The 27528-nt window shown below is 36.6% G+C and overlaps 1 protein-coding gene across 4 annotated transcripts in view; it reads right to left on the bottom strand.

Moving 5' to 3' along the window:
* The window catches only part of PIGU (phosphatidylinositol glycan anchor biosynthesis class U), a 104243-nt gene that overhangs the window by 9674 nt on the left and 67041 nt on the right, over positions 1-27528 (bottom strand). For 3 of the 4 annotated variants that reach the window (XR_012473717.1, XM_074212116.1, XM_074212118.1), the window contains exons 7-11: positions 21502-21599; positions 18573-18727; positions 11097-11240; positions 7862-7986; positions 1038-1180 (exon numbers count right to left, since the gene is read on the bottom strand). Coding sequence is in view for 3 of the 4 variants with exons in the window: in XM_074212116.1 (XP_074068217.1) it covers positions 1038-1180; positions 7862-7986; positions 11097-11240; positions 18573-18727; positions 21502-21599 (665 nt within the window). In the remaining variant the exon portion in view is untranslated. The remainder of the gene's footprint in view (positions 1-1037; positions 1181-7861; positions 7987-11096; positions 11241-18572; positions 18728-21501; positions 21600-27528) is intronic. The other variant, XM_074212117.1, reaches the window with a different exon arrangement.

Below are 27528 nucleotides of genomic sequence, written 5' to 3'. Positions count from 1 at the left end.
TTAGTCAAAACACTAGATAAGATCTGAGTAAAGGATCACTGAGAACAATCAAGGTAAAGTTCAGTTTTGTACAAAGGAGGCAGCCCAGAAGTAGATGAGGGCACCTGAAATCTGAAGGTAAGGGCATCCCTGATGGTGGTTTGGGCATTATCCCTGAGCCTTTATTTCCCCTATCTCTTTTTCAATATCTGCCACCATCTTCAATCTTGCTCACTTTGATACCACCCTTACTTTCACTGTGGGGAGCCATGTGGCTTGTAGAAAATAACTGGTTTACCTAGTAAGCCACAGGACTGACTCACAGTCAGCACCAGATAAGAGTCCTCAGGTTCAAGCAAACACTAACAGACAGTTGGGCAAATAAGACTCCCAGCAAGAAAGAGGAGCTCTCTTTCATAAAGAACTAAACTAGTACTCCTAAGTCCCAGAGATCCAACACTAATAGCTGAGGAAGAATAAGGAGGAATCCAGACTTTCCGGAGTTTGGAGGTAAAAGAAAGGGAGTCTGGGGAGTGTCTGACACCAAGAAATAGCACATGAAACAAAAAAGTATTTTGTTGTTCAGTTGTTTCATTTGTGTCTGACATTTTGTGATTCCATTTGGGGCTTCCCTGGCAAAGATATTGGAGTATTGTGTTTTTTTTTTTCTGACTAAAACACAATAGATTTCTTCATCTCTGATGCAGGCCCAGTGTTTGATATTCTAAGATAAATATCAGCACCAGACAATAATTTCCCAAAGATACCTATATAGCAAGCAGTAATTCTAGCTCCATCATTCACTCCCTTTCTTTTTTAAGATATAACCTTGAAAGCAACTGTTTTCTGTAAGGATTAAAGACACCTTTGCGTGGATCTTCAGTCATTAATCCAAAGGAAATGCCTAACCTTGAATAACTGGCTATTTAAATGGCCGTCCTTCCAAAAGGACAATCTCAAGTGCCCTTCAATACAACAAGAGGTCAATATGGAGAAGCTGGTTTTCCCCATGAATTAGAGGCTACTATGTGCTCTACCCTCTTCCCGACATGACTCACCTGTCCAACATTGAATGTCAGTGTGATGGCATAATAGAAATTGGAATTAGCACTTCCCGCATAAATCCAAAGATGCCACAAAACTGGGAAAAGCAGGGAGCAGACAATCATCACGCAGGAGAGAAAAAAGATGTTCCGAAGAACTACAAAAATAAACAAAACTGAGGTTTAGAGTCAAGAAACACATCTCTTGCCTTTTTTGGAATTTTTGGGGAGGTTTATTTGGAGTAAAGGTGGAGCAAAGAAAGGTTAACATACCCTGCCTCATATATCATGAGACAACCTCCTCAAAGATATCACATATCAATTCTCGTTTGTCAAGGAAATTGTTTCCAAGCTGGTATTTTCCAATCTTGTAAATGGGTTTATTAAAGCCCAGTGAGTTCAGTCACTAAAGCTACAGTTGATTGAGCAAAGTTATTATAGATAGTAGATAATTTATAGAAATCTATGTCCAGAGTAAGGAAGGTTAGACCACATCTAGATGATTTTATTAGTTTATCATCTAAATCTTAGGAAGGACATTCATAAGCTGGAGCATGTCTAAAATCATAAGTAGGACTGAAATATTAAATAAGGACTGAAGTGATTTAATTTAAAATGTTTATCAAGACCTAGAATTGCTCAAAATTAGAATAGGTATTACCTTGTGGATGAGTAAGATCTCTGCCACCAGCAAGTATTGAAGTAGAGGCTGAATTACATAACAATTGTTCTAAAAAGGGTAATTTAATCATCTATAATCCAACAGATTACATATGTACCACAGAAATTTGGACTCAAAGATCCTTTCCTATCATCCTAAGATTTTATATCAAAAAAGAATAATTCCTGAGACCCTGAGCATATCAAAACTATGGATAGATGCCCCCACTGTAATGCAGTAATAATTTTTCTTTCCCTAGTTTTTGTTGGCTAACAGTCATGGTCCCCTTCCACTAAAAAAAAAAAAATGCTTATTCCTTCTAAGACCATTTCAATAATTAATATAGTAATTAGCTTAAGTAAGTGTTCAATAAATGTTGATTGATTGATTCTATGACCTAGGCCCACCCTCCCCTAAAAAATTCCTTACTCTTTCATAACTGGTAATTAAACTCTCTTTGGGACAGTCAGATACATAAATATACCCTGGAAGCACTCCCTGGAGCAAAACACAATCCTTGGCTGCCTTGGGTTGGACCTACCTGTATCAGGTGGTAATGAGATAAGGGTAATCTTTCTCTCAATCCCAGGACTCCCAAATCTATGCTGAATCTAGATCTCCTGCTAGAGCTTCCCATGGACAAGCAACAAATCATTTTGATGTTCTTGCTTAATCTTCCTACTGGGTCTGCCACACAGGGCATCAAAGATAATTGCTTGTTGCCTACACTTCTTAAACGTCTGAAAATAACTTATCTTCACAGCCCCAGTTGCCCACAGCTATCTCTAAGACTCTAGAAATGATCTGTTCTCTTTGTTCTTGGTGCCAAAAAGAAGCCACTTCTCTTTCAAAGGTAAGCAAACATTAGTAACTAGAAGGGTTGGCATCTTGCTAAGAAACCTGGGATCTCTTTTGGATCTGGGTGGCAGTGACGCAGAAGTTTGAAGACCAGTGTCAATATGATATATTTTAGCTTTCTGGAGGGGAAAAAAAAAGATTTTTATGTGGCTATAGCCTCTCTGTTAGTCAGGGAGATGGAATATGCTTTAAAATTAGGATACAATGTCCTCACAGAATCATGTTTAGGCCTGGTGAAACTTTTAAGAAAGGACTTAAAGGAAGGTCCTATTAAAGACATATAGAATTAAGGATTCTCAAGTGCAATAGGTTTGGTTTAGGAAGGCTTTGATGGCACCAGGCACTCCAGACTTCTGGGACCATCAAGTAATGAGTAACTGTCAACCAAATACAAAAATACAATTCCAAGGCTATCTACAAGATATTAATCCTTCTGACCACCAGTATTTGCTTACTTTTGCAAAGATAAAGGTGAAAGGGAAGGAAGGTAAAAGAGGGATGAAGAAAGGAGGCAGAAGAAGGGAAGAAGGAAGGAAAAAAGGAAGGAAGGGGAAGGACCAAGAAAGTGAGAAAGAGAAGAAGAGGAAAAGAGAGAAAGAAAAGAGAGGGATAGAGAAAAAGAAAAGAAAATCACAAGTATTTTTTTTAAAAACACACAGAAATGAACAGAAGAAAGTTCATGAGAAAACATTAACGGAATAATTATGAAAGTAACATAGCTGCTTTATTAAACTTTGAAAAGGAAAAATTTTTACACATGTGAAAGGAAACTCTCTGTAACAGATCTATAGTTTCATGTTCTACTTTATATCCTGAAACGTTCGTTTTATTTGGTGTCAAGTCAGGTTTTTGGTTTTAGTTTTTTTTTGCTTTTTGTAAGGCAATTGAGTTAACTGACTTGCCCAGGATCACACAGCTAGATGATTAAATGTCTGAGGTCAAATTTGAACTCGGGTCATCCTGACTCCAGGGCCAGTGCTCTATCCACTGCACTACCTAGCTGCCCCCAATAGAATTATTTTTAAGTGAAGAGATTGGACTACATGATGGCTAAGGCACCTTCTACAATTAAACTTATACTAATAAAAATAAATGATGCTGAATTGGATATATGGGGGCTGAATCATAAAAGGACTTAAATGTTAAACCATGACATTTGGAGTTTATTTTATGACCCACAAGGAGATGGGTGATCAGGACTCAAGTCCTGGGCTCAGTATTTACTAGCTGTACAACCATGGCCAAGTCATTTAGCCTTTGTATGTTTCAGATTTTCCATCTGGGATAAAAATACCAACAGAGCCTACTTTCCAAGGTGATTACAGAGAAGTGCTTGGTAACTTCTAAAGCACTATAAAAGTATTAGCTATTATTGCTATTTTCCCTAAAAATATCAACAAAAAACAACTTTCCCTCTGTCTCTAGATAATCAGAAAGCACCAGAGGTCCAAGAACTCCAGGCCAAAAGCTGGTGGAATGTACAGAACAAGACACATTCCAACCACTAGATGGCACCCACGAGAATTAAAAAGGGTGAAAATTCAACAAAGTCTTTGGGGAGCAAAAATGAGGTAAGCAGAATGTAGTAAGTACAGAAAAGGCAGACATTTTGAAACATGGTCAATGCAGGAATTAATTTTGCTTGACTATGCATACTTGTTACAAAGATTTAGATTTTGGATTTCTTTTTTCCACTGGAAGCTAGAATTACGGAAAGGAAGGAAGGAAAGAAGGAAGGATGGAAGGAAAAGGAGGGGGGAGGGAAAGAAGGAAGGGATTACTAAAAAATTAAGAAAATTACATAAAAGAGGGCATCAATGGGGCAGCTAGGTGGCGTAGTGGATAAAGCACCGGCCTTGGAGTCAGGAGTACCGTACCTGGGTTCAAATCCCCTCTCAGACAATAATTACCTAGCTGTGTGGCCTTGGGCAAGTCACTTAACCCCATTTGCCTTGCAAAAACCTAAAAAAAGGGGGGGGGCATCAAATAGACCTGAAGGAGGCACAGGGAAGCTGGACAGCTTTGAAAATTAAATATTGTATGGAAATATGTTTAACTTGTACCAGATTATTTGCTGTCTTGGAGGGGGGGGAGAAACAGAGGGAGACAGGAAGAAAAACTTAAAATCTTACAAAAAATGTATGTTGAAAACTATCTTTACTTGTAATTGTAAAAAATTTAAATGCAAATTATTACAGGTTGAATTTATTGTATACTCAAAAAGAAAACCAAGCTGTAAGATTCATAATTTTATATATAACTTTTTTGTTTTATTTTACTTATGGAAAATTTCTTTTATTTAGTGTTTATTAAGATCAGAATAAATATCTATTTCACCTCCATATACATCTATCCTGAAAAAACCCAGCTATCTCCATCACTATATCAACAACCAAATCTTTCAGTTAAATGAGTGCAGCAAGCCTAACTCCTCAATCGTCTTTTGTGCTTTAAACCATCTATTCTACATTTACATAGGATCAGTAGTTGGGAGAAATTTCTCAAGCCCTGCTTAACTTCCCTTTTTTAAAAGTTTTAAGAGTTGTCATGAAAAGTTAACTTAGACCCAACCAATTGAATTTGAATTGAATATAAAGATTTGCCTAATAATCACTGGCAGTGTTTAAGCAGCAGGATAGATAAATAGAAAGAATTCCTGCTTCAGGTAGGAGTTGGTATAGATGATCTCTGTTTGGGGTTTTTTTTGGCTTTGCAAGGCAGTGGAGTTAAGTGACTTAACCCAAGGTCACACAGCTAGGTAATTAAGTGTCTGAGGCCTTATTTGAACTCAGATCCTCCTGACTCCAGGGCCAGTGCTCTATCCACTGTGCCATCTAGTTGCCCCTAGATGATCTCTTAAAACCCTTCCAACTCTTACAAGGAAAAAGTAAATTGTAAAGGTTGTTTTTTAAAAAAAAATTTAACAGTGGATAGAGAACCAGCCTTGGAGTCAGGACTACCTGAGTTCAAATCTGGTCTCAGACACTTAATAATTACCTAGCTGTGTGGCCTTGGGCAAGCCACTTAACCTTGAAAAAAAATTTTTTTTTTTTTTACTCTTCAGTTTCAGGTAATGCCACTGGCTTAAAGACTTCTAGCAACTTCTAGTCATAAACTAAAGGGCCAAAATTTAATGCCTCAAAAATAAGCTGGACAGGTCATGTGGTGATGTCACAAACATAACATAACATTCTAAGCAACATGCCCTCACAGCCCCTGGTGTTGAGAAGCTAACAGTCTCTATCAGTTCAAATGTAAGGAAAAAAAAATAAAAATAGCTCAGAAAGCAGGAGAGACAGTTTATTAAGATCTTATAGGTTCCCAGAAGCTTCACCCCCAATTCTCACAGTGACTCTATAAGGCAGAATCTTTTTTAATCATTTTTCAAATCTTAAAACATGTTTATTCCAACATCTCTTCAATCCACAGAACTGACATTTTTTTGAAAACAGACTGGTCATTGAGGTATAATAGTAGTCTGTACTACAAAGGAAGAAATATATATCCCCATGAATTTGTATAATGGGGTACTATATAAGCATCAGCTATAAATAAGAGGTAGTGTAACATTATAGAAAGAGCACTGAAATATCTATGCTGGAGTCCAATTCAATCACTAATTTTGTGACTTTAGAAAACTCACTTCCCCTTTATGAACCACAAGGATCTAATTTGCAAAATGAGGGAAAATATATACATACATTACCTGTTTCAAAGAAGTGTTATGAGGATATATGTAAACTATTTTGTTGTTATTGTATTTATGAGGATATCTATTACTACTAAAATGAACTGAGGAATGAGGATCAGGATCAGGAAGCAAAAGAATGAAAATCAAACATGTAGAAAAAGCAAAGAAAATAATTATATCTTTTTTGGTTTAAACATGAGAATCAGTTTGTTGTTCTAAAATATGAATAGCCAACTTTGGGAAGCAAAATAAGAAAAGGAGGATGAAAGGGACCCAAATCCTCAACCACATTACAAATTGTTTCCTGAAGCATCAAGTAGAGTCTTTGACCTTTATGCTCTCCAAATGACCTCATTTTTAAAAGGCCACAGGTCAGTTCTAAACCTGCTTGATGACTCTTGCAGATAACCACAAGGAAATTGCAGGGAGGAGATGAGGAACTGTCTGGGCAGCAAACACTCTTGCCATCAATCCAGCTGGTTACTCAGAATAGTTCCCTGCAGGAGCTGCTGCTGCGCCCACTCACATCACTGACTTGTGACAGTCACATTAGTCAGTTTCACCTCTGGAGTCCCTAAGTTTCACTTCCTGTTCGCCACAGGAAGTGCCAGCAGGTTGGTGAATGAAATTACAAGAACACAAGCTGCTTTCATTCACTACTACTCTGAGTTTTCCAAGGAGATTGCAAAAACTTGCTGCCTCATTTCATTTTTAAAACAAATCATAGCATCACAATGGGTTAAAAATTGCGAAGACCAGAAGAACATGCCTTATTGTCTAGATGGAGGAAATTTGGTGTCAGGGTAAAGGAATTTACTTAGGACACAGAGTAAATCAGTGGAAGAACTGGTTGTCTAGCACCAAGGTCTCTTCACTAATTCCTATGCTAAAGTGCCCCTAATTAAGGACATTCTTCCTCATTCTTTCTAGTCAACGAAAACAGCACATTCCTCCTGAATGGGTACTTTGGGCTTACTGAGCAGGGGTACTATTTCTGGCTGCAGTTACCTATTTAAATTTTTAATCTTTTCTTCAGAAACTGCATTTTACCTCCTTTAGGCAGTCTGGAATAGGGGGAGAGGGGGTTCCCTTGGGACAAACATTCTGTATCTGAAGTCAAAATACTTGAATCAGAAACCTGACTTTGATCTACATGACTATAGGTCACATCTGTAAAATGGAGATAACACTTATATCATTGCCTTCATAGGACTATTGTAAGAAAAGTCTTCTGTTAACCTTAACAAGCTCTTGGGAGTAGTTGGGCAGGAAATACTGGGAGTTCCTTCAGGGCAGGAACTGTGATTAGCCCAGTGCATAAGAGTTGCTTAATCAATATTTATTGATTGATTGCCTGATTGACTGAAGTACATCTGTAAAGCTCCTCTGAGGCCTATGGAGGCCAAGCACAAGTACTCAGAACCCCCAGCATAGAATCTAGTACAAGGCAATCCCTGCTTGAGGGTCTGGCTTCTTCGTGGCTTTCATCCATGGGGAGGTTTCTATTTTGAACCCAATAACCATAAACCTCCTCCTCACATCACTGAAAAAAATGAACATCAACATTCCCCTGGGGAATTAAAGAAAGATAAACCCAAAAAGTCGTGAAGGAAAAAGGAAGATGCTTACATCTGTAGAGATGGCTCCACACTGGAAGAAAAGCCAAGTACAAGGCAACATCCCCCACTGTGGGGTAGGACTTGAAAATCGAGATAACAGCCATCTGGATAAACATGAAGAACATGGGATGATCCCTAAGACAGAGAGTAAACCAAGAAAATAAATTAGAATCTAACATGAAGAGAATCCCCAAGTAACCAATCCCGCCTCTCTCAGCAGAATATTCTAGTACATGGGAAGGTCCAAGCCCCACAGTCCTAACACACACTACCAGGTGAACCAAGAGCCTTCATACCAAGTCAAAACCTCCCAAGGAGAGTAGTACCCAGGATGGGGTGTAACAGTAATCACAGACAATGATGCTAAATTTACCTTCTCACCTATGGAAGCAGCTAGGAAACTGATGAAGGCAACATTTTTTTTTACTGTGGCTATAAATAGTCAATCTAGGCTTCTGCAAAGATTCCCCCTGCTACTGTACTCATGGAATTGGGGCTTAAGAGCCAGCTCCTTCTCTTACAGCACTACAGAGGGTAAGGAGGAGCCCTCAGTTCTAGAGGGACAGAGTAAAGAGCCCTGGTCTCGGACTCAGCAGTCTTGACTCCTTTCCTATTCGACTGTAAGCTCCTTGAGAGCAGAGACTGTTTCTTGCCTTCTTCACTTGATAAATGCTAGCAGACTGACCCTTACTACCTGTGTGATTTAGGCAGATTATGTATCCTGCTGAACTTCATCTGGTCTCTAAAACATACATCACAGTATCTAAAGAAATGTGAGTTCTCATTAGTACATGAATGTGAGCTATTCTTCTCAGAGAAGGCTAGAAGCCATATGCAATTGTGAGGATCCTTAAAGGGCAATAACCACATTTTGACTGCCTCAGCACCATCATCAGGAGATGATGCAAACAGATCAATCCGTGGAACTACCCAAAGTAGAGAGGGAGGGCAGTGAGAAGGAACCTCTCTCTCAGGCTCCTCTCTCTGTTTCACCCTGGCAAAATCACTATCCTTGGTTGATTTATCTTTCTCAGTTAAGGACGGCATTACTAGCAACCTATCTCATAATGAATCCTTGTCAGCAAAGTGATAAAAAGTAGATCACAATAGAATTCATTCAGTGGGTCTAAATCTTATATCGGGGAACAAAAGAAGCATAATACACATCAGCTTTTCTCTGAAACTAAACTAACCCAACAGTAAAATTACTAGGTCAGCACAGATCCACAGTCTGGGAAAAATAATCTGTGGGAGCTAGTAAATATTTTCAGAAATGAGGAACCAACAGAGCATATGTACTATAGAGCACTACTTTAGGCAACTGACATCCTCACCAGCTGAAGCATGTCTAGAGAAAGGTCAATGAAAATATGGTGACAAGTTTAACAATTCCATAGCCTTAGAAAAAATTCTGAATCTTTGAATGAGTCTACTTGAGAGTCCTCCATCACCAGATGTGAACTGTTACCAAACTGGTCACAAATCAATCTGAGAGTAAGATTCTGAAGAGAATAGGAGAAAATGTAAGAAAAATTCTGGTATGCCAATTGGAGCACTCAAATGGACAAATCTTTCAAACAGACCAAAAAGCCTGGACAGTTCTCAGTATTAAAGGTGTAAAGATGAGAAGTCAGATGGTTCTAAGTAACCTCTGGAGCCCCAATGACAAGGAAATATCACAAGATAAACTGTGTCAACATCTCACCAGGAACGACTTTTATATTCACTCATAGAAGACAGGAAAGCACACATATTATCCTACTAAAAAGAGGAAAAGCCAACATACCTGCCACCCATCCAAACTGTGAAAAACCCCCTCAATCCCACTGCTGCTTACAGTCAGGCATATCTGATTTCTGCAAGGGCTGAGAAGTTGGAAAGTAAACTAGATCCATTTTTTCCAGAAATTTGCTATGTGAAAAATTGGGAGGTTTTTAGGGGTCTAGGTCAAAATCAGAGACATATAAAACAAAAACAAACTGTTTCCCTAAATGGAAACTCATCCATTATACTCAGTCAAATGAAAAGGAAGTCTGAATAGACAGCCAGGTCTTAAGAGGACAGTCTTAATTTGGATGTATTATCTGAGAGAAACTATTGTATCTGTCTTCTTGATTAGGAAGCAAGCAAAACTCATAGGAATCTTCATAGGAAACTAATAAAATGTATTGTTAGTATTTTTAAAGGACTAGATTACTAGGAGATCCTTGAGGTAATATGATCTACCAGACAGATGAGATGTTATTATTATGTGAAAATAAAAGAAAAAGTAAGTTTTCTCCTCCTCAGGCACACATGGAACCTTGGGGAAGTTTCATATAAAGCAAAATGTGACCTAAACCAGATGGAAAGATTATTTTGGCTGCTACAAGTGTTGCTTTCCATTGTCATAGGCTGGGGGTTTTTTTTTGCAAGGCAAACGGGGTTAAGTGGCTTGCCCAAGGCCATACAGCTAGGTAATTATTAAGTGTCTGAGACCGGATTTGAACCCAGGTACTCCTGACTCCAGGGCCGGTGCTTCATCCACTACGCCACCTAGCCACCCCCAATAGGCTGGCTTTCTTACACAGTAACATGGCAACAGGGAATTTCACAAGCACAAATACTTTAGCAGGAAATATCAGGCCAGAATCAGGTTACAGATGGTAAGCTTTTCCCCTAATGTCCTCTAGCTTCCTGTTATTATTGATGACACCAAAATTAATTCTTATCACAGTCACCTGCTAGCTTAAGTCAGGGCAGCAGTATAGTCATCATAGTGAACATCACAAAGGAAGCTATTTTAGGTTACTCAGGTAGATTCCTAGAGAAAGAGAGAGAGCAAGAAAATGCAATATTTCCAAAAAATAATTTCCTTCATCCATCTGGCTTGTTCTAGTTCTAGATTCTCTATCACAGTGTTACAAATGTGGTGCTTGCACATACTAAAAGCAAATGGTTAGATGATCCAAGTCATACACTTGGATGTATGGCAGATCACATAACCCCTCTGAGAAGCACCACTTCTCTAAACTTCACTAGTCTTAACTGAAAATGGGAATAATTACCTACTGTAAAAAGAAATGAGTTATGATTTTTGTTATTGAAGGAGATGTTTAATAAATAAATTATCAGATAGAGCAGATTTGGAAACCTAATTAAGGAGCCACAGTTCAATCTACCACCATCAAACTTGAAGTGTCAGAGCAGCAAAGAAATAACAAATACTTCTGTGGACAGAACAGCAATTATCTAAAACTACTTACTTCAACTTCACTGCTAAAGGGATGGTGTAGAAAAAGACATTGATCTGAAACACACAGACAAAGAAGAGGCTGAAGTGTTCAAACATTTCTGCAAAGAAGTACCAGAAGAGTCCGATGTTTGGTGTGAGATCAGGAACAGAAAGTCTGAAATTTTTAAAAGAAAAAGAAAAGTTAAATATTGTATATGTGTGTGTGAATGGGGGGGGGTCAGTTATAGTTTGTTTTCTCACCAAATTTGAGCATCATTTAAGAACTCCAGTCAATACAATGACCAACCACTATTTCAGAGGACAAATACTGAAACATGCTACCTATCCATCTAGTAAAAGAGAGCAAGGTGATAGACACAGGATGAAGACTGAGGCACAATTTTTTTCAACATGACCAATGAAGTCATTTATTTTGCTTGATAGTCCATATTTGTTACAAGGATTTTGTTTTTGTTCCTTTTTTTCTGCAGCAGGGGAGTTACTAGGAGCAAGAGAAAATAAATGCTTGTTAACTGGGGAGAAAAAAAGTGAAGTAACAATTACCAAAAATGCTAGAAAAAAAAAAGAATTTGGTCAGAGAAGGCAGTACCAGAAGGTCTAAACTTTAAAAATATAAAGTAAAAAGGGGAAGCTCACAAGAAAATAATGATATTTAGCCAATAAATAGAATAAAATATTCTGAATCAGGAAGAACAGAGATAAAAATCCTATCTCTGACTCCTACTAGTTTATGTGACTTTTGGAAAATCATTTAGTTTCCTCAAGTTTCTCCTCTTTGTAAAAGAGGAACTGATACTACTTGCCTTCCCTCCTAAAACAGTTATTATGAGGCTCAAATGAAATATTTACAAAAGTGTTTTGAAAACTTTAAAGCACAATTTAGACATTTATTATTATTATTATTATTATCATTAAGATATCTCCTGCCTAGAGAAGCAGGATGGTATAGTAGAAAGAAAAACAGATAAGAAAGACCCATTTTAATCTTTTTTTTTTAAGGCTTTTGCAAGGCAAATGGGGTTAAGTGGCTTGCCCAAGGCCACACAGCTAGGTAATTATTAAGTGTCTGAGACCAGATTTGAACCCAGGTACTCCTGACTCCAGGGCCAGTGCTTTATCCACTGCGCCACCTAGCCACCCCCATGTTTTAATCTTGCCTCTGATGCTTACCTTTTTGAATGAACATGGCCAAATTACTTAATGTCCATTAGTAAACATAACAATACTTATAGACACACCTCCCAGGGTTGCTGTAAAGTTCAAATGAGAAAATGGTTTTACTTATTTCTAAAACTTTAAGATGTTAAAAAAAAGTCAATTATTTATTTTTTTCTTAAAAACTTATTGTTATATGAGATGGCTCTCTGGGATGGGAGAAGAGAAACTGGAAATAAGAAAATTTAGACAAATAAACTAAAAGATATCAAAAAAGTTTTGTTAATGTATACAAATACCAAGTATAGAATTGGCTTTCTACTAGAAAAGGAAATGAGATACTAAGTTTTAAATAAACATTGAACTTTGTTTTCCTTTAAAGATAATTTTTCTTTAAAGATCTTTTTTAAAGAATAGAAGAGCTGGGATGGTTAGCTGTGTGGCCTTGGGCAAGCCACTTAACCCCATTTGCCTCGCAAAAAACCTAAAAAAAAAAAAGAACAGAAAAGCTTCAGAGGCAGCTAGGTAGTGCAGTGGATAGAGCACTGGCTGTGTAAATCAAAAAGACCTAATTTCAAATCTGGTCTAAGACAACTGATATTTCCTAGCTATGTGACCCTGAGCAAGTCACTTCAACAGTCTCAACAGTCTCAACCCCTCCCACCCTCCCACCCTCTCACCCCACCAAAAAAAGAAAAGAGAAAATAAAGAAGGAAAAAAAGACTAAGGAGGTAAAGGAGAAATCCTAGATTTTGTCAGACTGATATGTATAATTTAATTTGACTCAAAGCACTGTACTAGGCAGGTACTAGGGATTCAAAGACAAAATGGAAAAGTCTTTGCCCTCAAGAAGCTCACATTCTACTGGGGGATAGAATATATGAAGAAGCAAGCATGATACATGAAAAATTTAGGAGGAAGAGTGCTACTAACTGAGCACACTAAGGAAGATTTCATAGAGATTAAATTGGGGTTAAGTCTAAAAGAAGTTGAGAATTCGGGGAGGGATATTTGAGAAGGGAGCACATTCTAAGAATGAGGGGAAGTTTTTGCAAAGACATAGCAATTGGAGATGCCATGATAAATTTAGGAAACAACTTAATAATCCAATTTGAGTGGCACATAGAATGAAAAAAAAGAACATGAACTCAGGCTAAAAAGCTGAAAGATGGGAAAGGGGGCATGATGTTGTGGAGAGCTTGAAATACATATTTTATATTTTGTCCTTTAGCAAGAAGAATCGCTGAAGATTTCTGAGCAGAAGAATATTTTATGTTGGAAAGTTACTTTGGTTAGGTGTTGGATGATTGTTAAAGGGATTAATTATGAAACTATGACAATAGTCCAGGTGAGAAATGTTAAGGCCTAAATTGGGGGAGGGTAGTATGAATAGAGAAGATAAGAGAATCAGCAGCAAGAGATGAATTAGAGTTAGAATTGATGAGCCCTGGCATCTAAATGGTTATGAAGATGAAACAGACCGGAGAGTTGAAGATAACTTTGAAGTTATATAAAATGACTGGGGAAGCTATGAAGCCATTGATAGAAACAGAGACATATGATGGAGGGAACAGGCCTATAAGGACTTAAGATTCTGAGTTTAATTTTAGAACACTAATTTTAAGAAGCCTAAAAACATACAGATATAAATGTATAACAGATAGTTTATGATACAGTACTTGAGTTCAAAGGAACAACTAGAACTAGAAATACAGACTTAAGAGTTATCTGAAGTTAATACTTAAACCCATGGAAACAGATAAGATCACTAAGGCAGAAAATAGAGAAGGAACATGAACAGACCCCAAGGCAGAGCCTTGGAGGATACCCATATCAAGAAAACAAAAGATGATGAATCACCAAAAGAAACCAAGAAGTAATTATTAGATCAGTAGGAAGAGTCAAGAGAGATTAGTGTCCCAAAAGCCAGGACCAGGACAATATGCAGGAAGAGGGGATGATCCATCAGTGAAAAAGCAGTAGAGATGTCAAAGAGAATGAGGACTGAAAAAAAGATTATTTTAAGTGATAAACTTTGAGAGCAATTTCAGATGAGTTGGAAGCCAGACTGCAAGGCAGTGAAAAGTAAGTTGATGAGGTTAAAGTAGCAAAGGTAAACAATTATTTCTTTGATCATGGATTAAAAGCTTAACAGGACATTAAAGGTCATCTCATTTTAAAGGATGAAAAAGGTTAAGCAATTTGTTCAAGGCTATATGATAGGCTGCCACAAAGTGACAGAGACTGAATTTAAACCATTGTCCTGACTTAAAAATTCAGTGTTCTTTCCATACTCTACTAGCATGGCACAGTTTGGCAGTAAAATGAGGAAATAATAGCTTGAGGAGGAAGAACAGTAAAGTCAATGTTTTTTTAAGGATAAGGGGTTGTTGGTGTTTGTCCATCATTTTCGAAGACCATTAACATCAAGGAGATAATGTCAAGACATACAAGTGAATTGGATTTGAATGAGTGACTAGGTGCTGTGCAAAATCACCAGCCTCATGGGGGTGGCTAGGTGGTGAAGTGAATAGAACACTGACCCTAGAGTCAGGAGTACTTGAGTTCAAATCAGGCCTCAGATACTTAATAATTACCTAGCTGTGTGACCTTGGGCAGGTCACTTAACCCCATTGCCTTGCAAAAAAAAACAATCAAAAGCACCAGCTTCACTTTCTCCTCCAGAGCCATCTGCGTCCAGTGGCCAGATATAATCAGGATGACTGAAGACTGTCCTGGATTCAAGGCAATCAGGGTTAAGTGACTTGCCCAAGGTCACACAGCAAGCGTCAAGAGGCTGGCTAGATTTAATTTCAGATCCTCTTGATTCCAGAGTCAGTGCACTATCCACTGCACCACCTAGGGAATATTTACTTTATAAGCAGCAGCAGAGGTAAAATCTAATAAGATTTAAAGTAAAAATGACTGACAAATTCTTCAAAGGAGGTCAAAAGGAGATCTGATAAAGGATTAAGATAGAGGTCTTAATAAGAAGAGACATCTTACCCTCACATTGACAGAAAGAACAGGAGGATGAGTGAAAAAACTGAGGAGTTCCAAGGAATGGAGTGAGGTAAACGAGAGTTTATAAAGGTGGCCTCTAATTTCTCAGTAAATTAGGAGACGAAGTTACATCTCTTTCGAAGGAAGAGGAAGTTGGAAAGACACTGAGGTTTTGAAGTTTGAAAAAAAAGATTTTTGAACTTGTAAGGAATATCAAAGGTTCTTCTCAATCCAATGGGTCATGAAATTGCCCTGGAGGAATTGGATAGAGATGAATATAAATATAAGTTTAATAAAACTTGATAGGGGCATCAGTATTTCCATACTACCAACAAAGTTCAACAGCAAGAGATAAAAAGAGAAATTCCATTTAAAATAACTGTAGAATGTGATCATTATGGAAATGTTTTACATGACTATACATATATAGCCTATATTGAATTGCCTGTCTTCTCAATGGGGAGGGTGTTTTAAGAAGGGAAAGAAGTTGGAATTCAAAGTTTTAAAAATTAATGTTGAAAGGCAGCTAGTTGGTGCAGTGGATAGAGCACCGGCCCTGGAGTCAGGTGTATCTGAGTTCAAATCCAGCCTCAGACACTTAATAATTACCTAGCTGTGTGACCTTGGGCAAGCCACTTAACCCCATTGCCTTGCAAAAAAAATTTTTTAAATTGATATTGAAATGGTTTTTATATGTATTTGGGGAAAAATAAAATACTAAATAAACTTAAAATAACTGTAGACAATATAAAATTCTTGGGCATCTACCTGCCAAGACAAACTCGGGAACTATATAAACACAATTACAAAACTCATTTCATACAAATAAAGTCAAATCTAATCAACTGAAAAAATATTAATTGCCTTTGGGTAGGCTGAATCAACATAATAAAAATTACAATTCTACCTAAATTAATTTATTTATTCAGTGCCATATTAATCAAACAATCAAAAAATTATTTTATAGAGCTAGAAAAATGACAAAATTCATCTGGAAGAACAAAAACTCAAGGATATCAAGGAAATCATTGAAAAAAAATTCAAAAGAAGGTGATAGAGCCATACCAATTCTCAAACTGTATTTCAAAATTATCAAAACAACTGATACTGCCTAAGAAAGAGTGGTAGATCAATGGAATTTTTACATTCTAGTAAATGATCACAGTAATCTAGTATATGATAAATCCTTGAGTATATGATAAATCCAAGGATTTATCATATACTAGATTACTGTGATCATTTGCCTCAGTTCTCTACATTATTTTAGAAATGAGTCCTTTTACAGAAATATTAGTTGTAAAAATTGTTTCCCAATTTACTACAATTCTTTTGATCTTGGTTGCAGTGGTTTTGTCCATGCAAAAGCTTTTTAATTTAATGTAATCAAAATTATCTAGTTTGTTTTTAATGATGTTCTCCGTCTCTTCATTGGCCATAAACTGTTTCCCTTTTAATAGATCTGACAGGTAAACTATTCCTTGATCTCCTAGTTTGCTTATAATATTGTCCTTTATATCTAAATCCTGTACCCATTTTGAACTTCTCTCTTGGTATAGGGTATGAGATGTTGGTCAAATCCAGGTTTCCACCATACTAACTTTCAATTTTCCCCACAGCTTAGTTCAATAGTATTTGAAAATAAATGATATAATTCCATTTAGAGAAAGCCCATGCCAAACTCAATTGATTTCCTTTTAAAATAAGGTAGCTAGACTGGATTGCTACAGGGGAATGCTGTAAACAGAGTAAACCTGGATTTCAGAAAAGGATTACACAAAAGTATCTAAAGCTATTCATGTGGATAAGAAGGAGAAATATGATCTAGACTGACAGGAAAATTTGATGAATTTGGAACTGATTGAATGAAGAAACCCGAGGGGCAATCTTAAATGTTTCAATTTGGTCATATAGAAGGAATGTGCCTAGTGGATTGTTTTAGGAATCTGTGCTTGACACTCAGGTGCTAATTATTATCAATGACTCAAAAAGATTTCAATGGGCTAGAACAAGGAGATATTTAAACAGAAATAAATCTGAAGTCTACATTAAAGAAATTACTCAATTATAGTATGGGACAGACTACAAAACATTTTAGGGATTTTGGTAGAGCACAACCTTAATATGAGTTAAAAATGTAACAGTCAAAAAAGACTAACATAATTCTGACAGGAAGAGGGCCTAGAATAAGTATCTAGATGATAATCTAGATGCACTAGACCCTGATCAGATCACATCTAGTGCTAAGATCAGTTCTAGATGATGTTGATATTTGTCCTTCCTTCCTGAAGATGATCATGACATCAGAGAGGCAATGCCATGACAAGCACATGAATTGGATTTGAGTGAGGGGCTGCTGTGCTAAGTCACCAACCTCACTTTCTCCTCCAGAGCCATCCTGATCCAGAGGCCAAATAATCAATCAAGATGACTGGAGATGACCTGAGATGCGAGGCAATCAGGGTTAAGAGACTTGCCTAAGGTCACATAGCTAATGAGGTTCAAGTACCTGAGGCTGCATTTGAACTCCTGTCCTTTATTTTTTTAGGGCTTTTTTTTTTTGCAATGCAAATGGCGTTAAGTGGCTTGCCCAAGGCCACACAGCTAGATAATTAAGTGTCTGAGGCTGCATATGAACTCAGGTACTTCTGACTCCAGGGCCAGTGCTCTATCTACTGCACCACCTAGCCACCCCAAACTCCAGTCCTTCTAACTCCAAGGCCAGTGTTTTAGCCACTATGTCATCCAGCTACCCACAGCTAGTTCCAGATACCACATATTAAGAAGGATCTTGGAAAATTAGAGGACCTCTGAAAGAGGGCAATCTTCTGGTAAAGGGATGGAAGGCCATGTCATATGAGAATCAATTGAACCAAATGGAATTAGCAGCAGGCTGGAGTTGGGGGGGGGGGGGGGTAAGAAACGACACAAGATTTTGAATCAGAATACCTAGGTTCCAGTCTTTGTTCTGTAACTTTGTTTAACTACAGGAAAGTCACTTGACCACTATAAGCCTCAATTTTCCCATATATATAATACACTAGTAGTATTACAAAGCTGAAATGAGCAAATAAGGATCAAATAAGCAAAAGAGCAACAACTGAAAAAAGGTTTGGGAACCATAAGTTGCCATACATATATGTTATGGATTACTTAAGCCAATTAGAGGTCCAGGGGTCTCTAGGAACATCGTAAGAGATTATGTCTTCCAGCATTGCTATATAAAAAAATCTATTAAACATCTACCCAGGGAATGTCTCTAGTATTTCTAGTTAGATGACTTAAGCCAAATTAGCATTCACTCCATCTCAATGACTCTGGAATAACTTACATGAAACCATAAACAGAAGGAATGAAATCCCAGGAGCTGAGGAGGAAAAATGAGAGGCAGATGATAACCACTAGGCTTCCCACATACATCACAGCATATTGTCCTGTGAAGGTCCAAAAAGCTTTACTTTGCAGTTTTACAGGAAGGTACTGCCGCTAGGAAAGAACACAAAGAATATAATCAGTGGAAGCAAAGTCAGACTATCATCAAGCTATACCCTTGCCTAGCAAAGAAATAAGTTAAAATAAAATAAAATAAAAGGGGAAAAGACAAGATACCTTCTCATTTCTCACCTCTGAAGCACCAGTGTGACAAAAAAAGGAGAGAACCCTGCCTTGGGAGTCGTTTTAGTCCAGGTTTTGCCAGTGATTAGCTGTGTGACTTCCTAGAGTTATTTCTTCTCTAATACACATTTCCCAAGAAACAGCCAAAGAAATTCCCAATGGAATGTATTTCCCCAGAAGAAATCATAACACAACGTTCTAATAGAATGATTAGGATCAATAATGTATGTCACTTTTTACTTCTGTACTCTTATATAAAATGAGCTTAGTTGGAATGAATCAGCTCCCCAAACTATGAGTACACAAACTCAGGTTTTCCACCTAAAGCAAATAGAGCTTTCATAAGAAAATGTGAATGTTAAAATATTTTTCCTGTAAAATGTTAAATATATAATCATATATATAGATGTAGATATATATAAAAAGCCTGTGAAATATTCTTCCTTTCTAGCAATCAATAAACCACAAAAGTAAAAAAGTGACATACATTATTGATCCTAATCACTATTAGACAGTTGAGCTATGAATTCTTCTGGGGAAATACATTTTATTGGGAAATTTCTTTGGCTATTTCTTGGGAGATGCATATAAAACAAAATATAATAATACAAAGAAACACATTTTTAGAGCAATTTGTTTTGATATAAAAGAAGTCTAAGTTTCCCATTTTTTTTCCTCCAAAATTTTCCTGACTCCTGATTTTCACTAGGAGATAAAGAGTACATTCTGTCCATGCCAAAGACACAGACTAAGATATTTTCAAGGTTAAAAATGTTTCTTAGCCAAATCATTTTGGGGAAAACTAGAATAGATGGTGTCTAAGATCCCTTTTAATTGACATTCTACATACAGACATTCTTGGTAATAGTGTATCTTGTAACTCTAACTTTAGCCTTCTATTACCATCCAGTGAGCAATCCTAATTCCTTGAATCTTTTTCTACCATTCCCCCATAGCTTTGGAAGCTAAAAAGACTTGTTCTCCTTTAGGCAAAGTTAATTTCCCCAAAGCACTGACATAGAATGTTTATGAACAGATAGGTGAGGGAGAAGGGAAAAGTAAAAGAGAGGAAAAAATGGATTTTCTTAATTTTTAAAAAATAAATCTTTTTTTTAAAGGACTGCTTTTCTCTTCAGTTTCAGTCTAGGAAAAATCACTTGATTCAAGAGACTTAAAACTCCAAGTGAACTTTATAACTAATGGTAGGGGCTACCAAAATAATAGCAGCATCTAACAATTATAAAGCACTTCACCCTATTTATCAGGTTTGTTCATTCCTTTGATGTATGACTGAACTGTTTTCTTTTCCTAACCTTGGGTCTAAATATCTGAAAAATGTTAGACTAAAAAAGGCCCTGTATGATGACCTAATGTCCCCCACTCCCCCCCTTTTTATAGACAGAAAACAAGACCTTGAAAAGGGAACTGATTTATCCAAGGTCATAAAACAAATCAGTAGCAGAGCTCGGAAAACAGAAGTCTCTTGAATACCAATCCAGAGTTCTGTCCATTATATTAAATTATTTTCCCCAAAGTTGAAACAGTCTTTCTGTTTCCTTATTTTGAGAGGAAAAAGGTACAGATCTGGATAGAGGTCTAAAAAGGCTAAGCTTAGGTTTCAATACCAAAGTGGTCTAATAACAACACATAGAATCCCCTATGCTTAGATGCTTCAAACCTGAAAGGGATAGGTTGAACCTCCAGCAAAGGATTGACTAAATAGTGCTGGGGTCTGTGAAAAGATTTAAGTTTTATGGAGTAAATTTTAGAAAGTTGTTCATTATTTAACCACCATCGTCATAATTATATTTATGTATATTTATGTGAATGTAGATTAGATATATAAATAACATATGTATGTATATATTCACAATCACAATGTATAATAGAAATTATTATTATTATTATTGTTATTAATTTTTTTGGTTTTTGCAAGGCAATGGGGTTGCGTGACTTGCCCAAGATTACATAGCTAGGTAATTAATTGTCTGAGGCCAGATTTGAACTTGGGTTCTCCTGACTCCAGTGCCAGTGCTCTATTCAGTGCAACACCTTAGCTGTCCCATTAATAGGAATTATTTACACAACTTTAAGTGTTTATTTCTTAATTACTAGACACTAAAGAATTAAATGTTATTCAGTAATACTAAAATAGTTCACAATTCTATATGCAATTTAATTTATAAAACACTTTCTTTAAATAATCTTTTAAGGCATGAAGTGTAAGTTTAAAGAATAAAGAAAAAAAAAATCACTTCCTCAAAAAGAGGAAATGATTTGTCCAAGATATCCCAGTCAACTCCGGCACTCCTGACTCCTGGGCCAGTGCTCTATCCACTGTGCAACCTAGCCACCCTGTACTTTTCTCTTACTACTCAATCTTATATGGGCATAGCTGTTTGCATGTTACCTTTCCCATCAAACTGGGAGTTCCTTGAGAGCAAAGTCTATGTTCCCAGCACTTAGCATAGTGTCTGGCACTGGCTTGCTGATTTGACTTGAGTCAGATTGGTCCTATACTACATGACACAATCACAATCATAGAGAAAAAATGAGTAGCATCAAACTTTCCCAAAAGGACTTAAGTACATATGTTATTATATTTAAATTGAGTTACTGCTTTTACTAAGCAGTCAAGAGTTTACCTGGAGAAGATACAGCAACCCTGGTACAAACAAGGTGATTGGATACAAAGACTGGTACGTTGCTAAGGCCAGAAAAATGGCACTAAGAAAGGCACTACCTGTGAGAAGGAAATAAATGTGGTGAATGAGCCATTCTCACAGATCAAGATTAGATTCATGAAATATTTTTTAATATGAAATTGCTCATTATTATTCAAATAATCAGCTACCAAATCAGTGCCTTTTAGTCAGCAAGCAGTTTTTCAAATGTTGAGAGAAATGAGAAGGAGTTGGTTTGGTTTCACATATGAGGGGAAAAAAAGAGAGATGAACTCATACCTTTCCCCTTTAATAGTTCAAGATCCTACAGGTACAATCCTTGTGAAACTTATTAAAGAGAGACAAAAGGCTGGTAGCCCCACAATTTTCAACCCCCTGGTGTATATGAAAGAGATATATAGACTAATAGCTTCTTACTGTTACATATTTAATAATCAGCAATATAATAATATAATAAAAATACTTATTTAATAATCTATCAAAATGAACAGGTTAACACTGTAGAAAACCTCTAGGATTTAGAAAGGCAGTGCCAAATGAATTAATAACATACAAGTCATAAAAATGATTATATCCTTTGGTCCCTTCCAAATCAGTCTGATATTCTTTCCTTCCTTCCCACCCTCTCATGAAATTCAATCAACAAGCACTTAAGTGCCTACTGAGTGTCAGGCACAATCTAAGTATGGGGGGTATAAAGACAAAAATGAAAGTCTGCCCTCAAGGCCCTTATGGTGAGACAGGTGAGACAATATAGACATAAATCCATCGCTTCCATAACCTGTCAGGCAAGACACACACACGCACACACAGGCAATAAACAAAGGGAAATTTTGGGGAGAGAGATCAGAAAAGGCTTCTTCTACAAGCTGAATCCTCAAGCAGAGTTTTGAAGGAAATAAGAAAGCCTAAGATGAGGTGGGTGTGCCCTCCTGGCAGAGGGAGTGCCAGTGCAAAGGCACAAAGGCATGGGGAAGCCCATGTAGGAGGAGGAGGATGATCATGGAGACCCATTCAGCTAGTCTGTAGAGTGCAGGAAGGTTGGAAAGCAAATTGGGACCAGGATGGAAAGGACCTGAAAAGTCAAACAAAGGAGTTAATGTTGGACCCTAGAAGCACCAATGAGGCACTGGAATTTACTAAGCAGATAAGTGACATGATCACACCCATGCTTCAGGAAAATGATTTTTGGCAGCTGTGAGGAGAATGGATTAAGGAGGAAAAAACCTAAGAGGCAGGGAGAGCAATTGGGGGAGGGGGGCGGGATGCAGAAGTCCGGGTCAGGAGTGATAGGGACCTAAACTCTTGTGATGACTATGTGAGCTGAGAGGAGGCAATGGGTGTGAGATATGTTATTTAGAGCAATGACAAGATTTAGTAACTAATTAGATGTGTGAAGTGGAGAATGAGAAAACAAGGATTATGCCAAGGATGTGACACTGGGTGACTGGAAGGATAGTGGTACACTCAATAGAATATAAAAATTCAAAAAAAGGCAAGAACAAGAATTTAGGTTGACAGGTTATATAGCTGTCTGCAACAGTTTTTCTTTTTTCCTTTTTTTTTTGCAAGCAATGGAGTTAAGTGCCTTGCTCAAGTTCACACAGCTAGGTAATTATTAACTGTCTGAGACCACATTTGAACTGAGGTCCTCCTGACTCCAAGGCCACTGTTCTATCCACTGAGTCTCCTAGCTGCCCCTACAACAGTTTTTCTATCAGTTTTTCTTGAAAAGTTATTCCATTCCCCAGTGTTTTTTATCATGGGATTTTCAAACTTTTACCATTCCAGTTCTAATATTTATTTCTATTGATTAACTTCATTTTGATTTTGTCCTATAACTTCCTAGGCCATGATTATCTGTCTCTGAACTTAATTCATTATAGAACACCTAAATTTCTGAATTAAGTTTAGAAATTCAGTTCTCCTTGTTAATCATGGTTCTGTTCTTATGTCAAAGAAATCTGTTACCTTAAAAGATTCAGATGGACCCTAGGGAGTCTGATCATTATTATCTTTATACTACCAAGCAATCCTTCAAGGATGTCTTTTGTTGTCCAAAGAAGTCTAGTTTGCTCTCCCCTTGCAGACATAAGAAACAATAAATGTTTCTTAGTCACAGGAGGGAAAGTGGGGGATTGCTGCTAGCCTTCAGTCTCAATTTCTATCCAATCATATTTTCTTCCACTTGTGATGGTAGCCTTCCTATTTTCTGTACTCCCCAAAATTAGAAAGATAGCTATCCCCTTCATTCAGGATCATAGCCTTGCTGTTTAATCTGTATTAATCTGTATATCTTACTGTATAATTTACCAATAAACTGAATGTGCTCAGACCTTTATGCCTCATTTTACCGTAATTTCTTTTAATTTTGAGCAACAACAATTTATTTAAACATTATCCTTCTGTAAATATACTAATATTTGCATTTCAGTTATAATGGGGAAGTTATAATGAAAATTTCCCAACAGATACACCTTGAAATTTCAAACAACACTGCTAGGGCATGTTGTAAAAAATGAAATTCCAAGGCAAAGGATATGATAATAATTACAACTTTTACTACATGAGGAATGCCTTCTGTTAAAAAAAGATTCAGCAATAGACCTATTTTGCTACAACACTAACAGCACTGAATTACATTGCTTTTACTTTTTTCCCTGACAACTTAGTAGTAGTAAGGTAGCATCAATATTATTAAGAATTCTTTAGTGATTAATAATGTTTCCCCTTTCAAAAAATGCTCTTCATATTCTTTGACCATCTATTCATTGTTACTTGTGCATTTTAGATATCAATTTATTTACTAGTCATATTTGTTAATTTTCCAAGTCGTTTTTTTTTTGTTTTAAGGATTTATTTTCATATTACCACAATAATCCTGTTGTAAAAGTAGACATAAACACCCCCCCCCAAAAAAAAGATGGAGAAATCTCAAGAGAAATGAAGTCTGTGATCAGAGACTTTTGGCTCTGTCTCTAGGATGGGTTGCATTTTTTATCCTAAGTTCATCAGAGAAGTTGCTTCAATAATTTTTTTCCACAGTTGCTATTGCTGACTGAATTTTTCTCCATTCTATTTCTCCCCACTCCCATTTACTCTTTTTTATTTCTCTCATTTCACCCAGTCTCTCCTCAGAAGGGTATATCTGATTAACCTCTCCCACAAGCATCTCTCTCTTCTATCACCTAAACCCCACTCCCTTCCCCCTGTTCCCTTTCTCCCATTCCTTTGCTGTCCTTTAGCCTCTAGAGTAAGAATGATTTCTATACCCTACTGAATGTGTGCATTGTTTCCTCTCTGAGCCATTTCTGATGAGAATGAAGGCTCACTCATTTCCCCTCTTCCACCACACTGAAAAAGCTTTTTCTTAACTGTTTTACTTTTCTGTCTTAGCCCTTTCTACCCCTTCCTTTCCCTTTCTCCCAGTACATTCCTACCCTTCGATTCCATTTTTATATTATATTATACCCTTATATTCAGCTCCCTCCTGTGCCTTGTCTATATATGCTCCTTCTAACTGTTCTTAAAAATGAGAAGGTTTAAATGAGTTATCAGTATCTTCTTCCTTTGCAGGAATACATGCAGTTCAGCATCATTAAATCCCTCATAAATCCCTTCCTGTCCATCCTCTCTATGCTTCACCTGAGTACTGTATTTGAAGATCAAACTTTCTGTTCAGCTCTGGTTGTTTCAACAGGAAAGTTTGAAAATCTCCTGTTTCATCAAAAATCCATCTTGATAGTCATCTTGCTTTACATATCTATCTATCTATCTATCTATCTATCTATCTATCTATATATATATATATGTATATATATACATACATACACACATATTCAAGAAGTCAAAGATAGGAAGATTCCATATATACTACAATATCCACAGGAGCACTTTAATGGTAGCAAAAAGTTGAAAATAAAATAACAGTCCATTAATCTGAGAATAGTTGAACAAATCACAGAATACAGTATGGTACAATGGAAAATTGCTGGTTTGGAATCTAAAAATTTGGGTTCAAATTCTGGCTTTGTCATTTACTTAATGTGTGACCTCGGTTGGGCAAGTCAGTTAACCTGTTAGGCCTCAGTTTCCTCATCTGTAAAATGAGTGGTTAAGATAAATGGAATCTGAGGTCCTTTTCAGTTCTAAATCTATAATCTAATGAATGCAAATGAATACAGTTGCAATCTAAAAATTATGATTATAAAGAATTCAGAGAAATATGGGAATATTTATATGAACTTGTACAGAAAGAAGCTGAACCAGGAAAATATATTTATATGTTATATGTATTTAGTATGCACATACAATGACTACAATATAATCTTAAAAGACCAGACTCAAATTAAATAAAATGATCAATCTCAATTCCAGCAAACACATAGATGATGAAAACATATTTTCTGTCTTTCAACTGAAAAATGGGGTGGGGGGGAGGAAAAAAAAGAAAGAAAACAGAATGTTGCATATGCTTTCAGATATGATCATTTTGTCAATGGTTTTGTTCGACTATTTTTTTTTCATTATAAGGGAATATTAAATGTAAAAAAGAGACAATGAAATATATCTCCACCTTCAGGGAAGAAAAGTAAGTTACTATTAGTATTATTATTAGGCCAGAGTATTGTTCAAATTGGTCTCTATCAAATTTGTTTGCTTTTCTTTACCAAAAGGAAGGATTCAATCTGAAAGAGGTATGAAAGGTAAAGATAAAAAAGGCAAAAATAAAATAAACCAAAAACAAACAGTACCTTAAAAAAGACCAAGTTATACCAAAAGATGGAAACAGTCAGTGTTGGAGGAGCTATGTGAAGACAACCACACTGAGCACGTCTAAGTATTCTGGAAAGCAATTAGGAATTATGCTAAGAAAATAACTAAAATATCCCCATCCTTTTTTTCAAAAATTGGAATATCAGCTATATACCACAAGAATATTAAAGGCAAAAGTATACATCAAAAATATGCATATAGAACAGTAATAGTACCAATTTTTCTTGTAATAATAAAGCAGAAACAAAACCAAATCCACTTATTAGAAAATACCTAAACAAATAAATTGTAGCACATAGATATAAAGGAATATACTAAAAAAAAATGAATAAGAAATTAGAGAGAAGCATAGGAAGATTCATAAAAACTGATACAAAATGAAATAATAGAACCAGAAAAGCAATATACACAATTACTACCTCAATGTAAATAGAAACAACAAAGCAATCAAAACTAAATGCCATGAAATTAAATGACCTAGTTTCACTCCAAAGAATAACTATGCTAAGACAGGGAAAGGATATAATATCTAATGTCAACTGAACTTGTTCTTATCTTTTTCAATTTTTGCTCTTTGAAAGGAGGAAAGAGGGATGTGTTGGGAAAAGTAAATGATCAAAACCAAAAGGTACTTGAGTGGAATATTCCTTCTTAAGAGTTAACATTCCTAGTGACATCCTCTCAGGGTTAAAAATCATTACAACAAAAGACTGACAAATTACCTTCTGTGGATTGTGGGGGGAGTGAAGTAAGATAAGGGGAAAAATTGTAAAACTCAAAATAAATAAAATCATTAATTTAAAAAAAATCATTAAAACAAAGACAGACTATTATCCTTAGACTACTCTTAGAACAGGGAGCGAGAGGCAGCTAGGTGGCACACTGGATAAAGCACCAGCCCTGGAGTCAGGAGTACCTGGGTTCAAATCTGGTCTCAGACACTTAATAATTACCTAGCTCTGTGGCCTTGGGCAAGCCACTTAACCCCATTTGCCTTGCAAAAACCTTAAAAAAAAAAAAAAAAAAGGGGGAGCAAGGTCTTGCATTCCCAGTCTGCTAGGGAGTGAAACAGTGAATCATTTCCAGAAAGACCCTGCAGTGATTCTGTTAAGGAGGGAAACAGTAGAATACTTCCAGAGAAGAGACCTTGCAGTCTTAGTTAGCGTTAGCCACCTATTTGATAATAGACTGTGAGAACAGTAACCTGCCTTC

This window comes from Macrotis lagotis, chromosome 1 (genome assembly GCF_037893015.1).
Source record: "Macrotis lagotis isolate mMagLag1 chromosome 1, bilby.v1.9.chrom.fasta, whole genome shotgun sequence".
In the NCBI taxonomy this organism is placed as follows: domain Eukaryota; kingdom Metazoa; phylum Chordata; class Mammalia; order Peramelemorphia; family Peramelidae; genus Macrotis; species Macrotis lagotis.
This window is presented reverse-complemented; position numbering and strand designations above follow the sequence as displayed.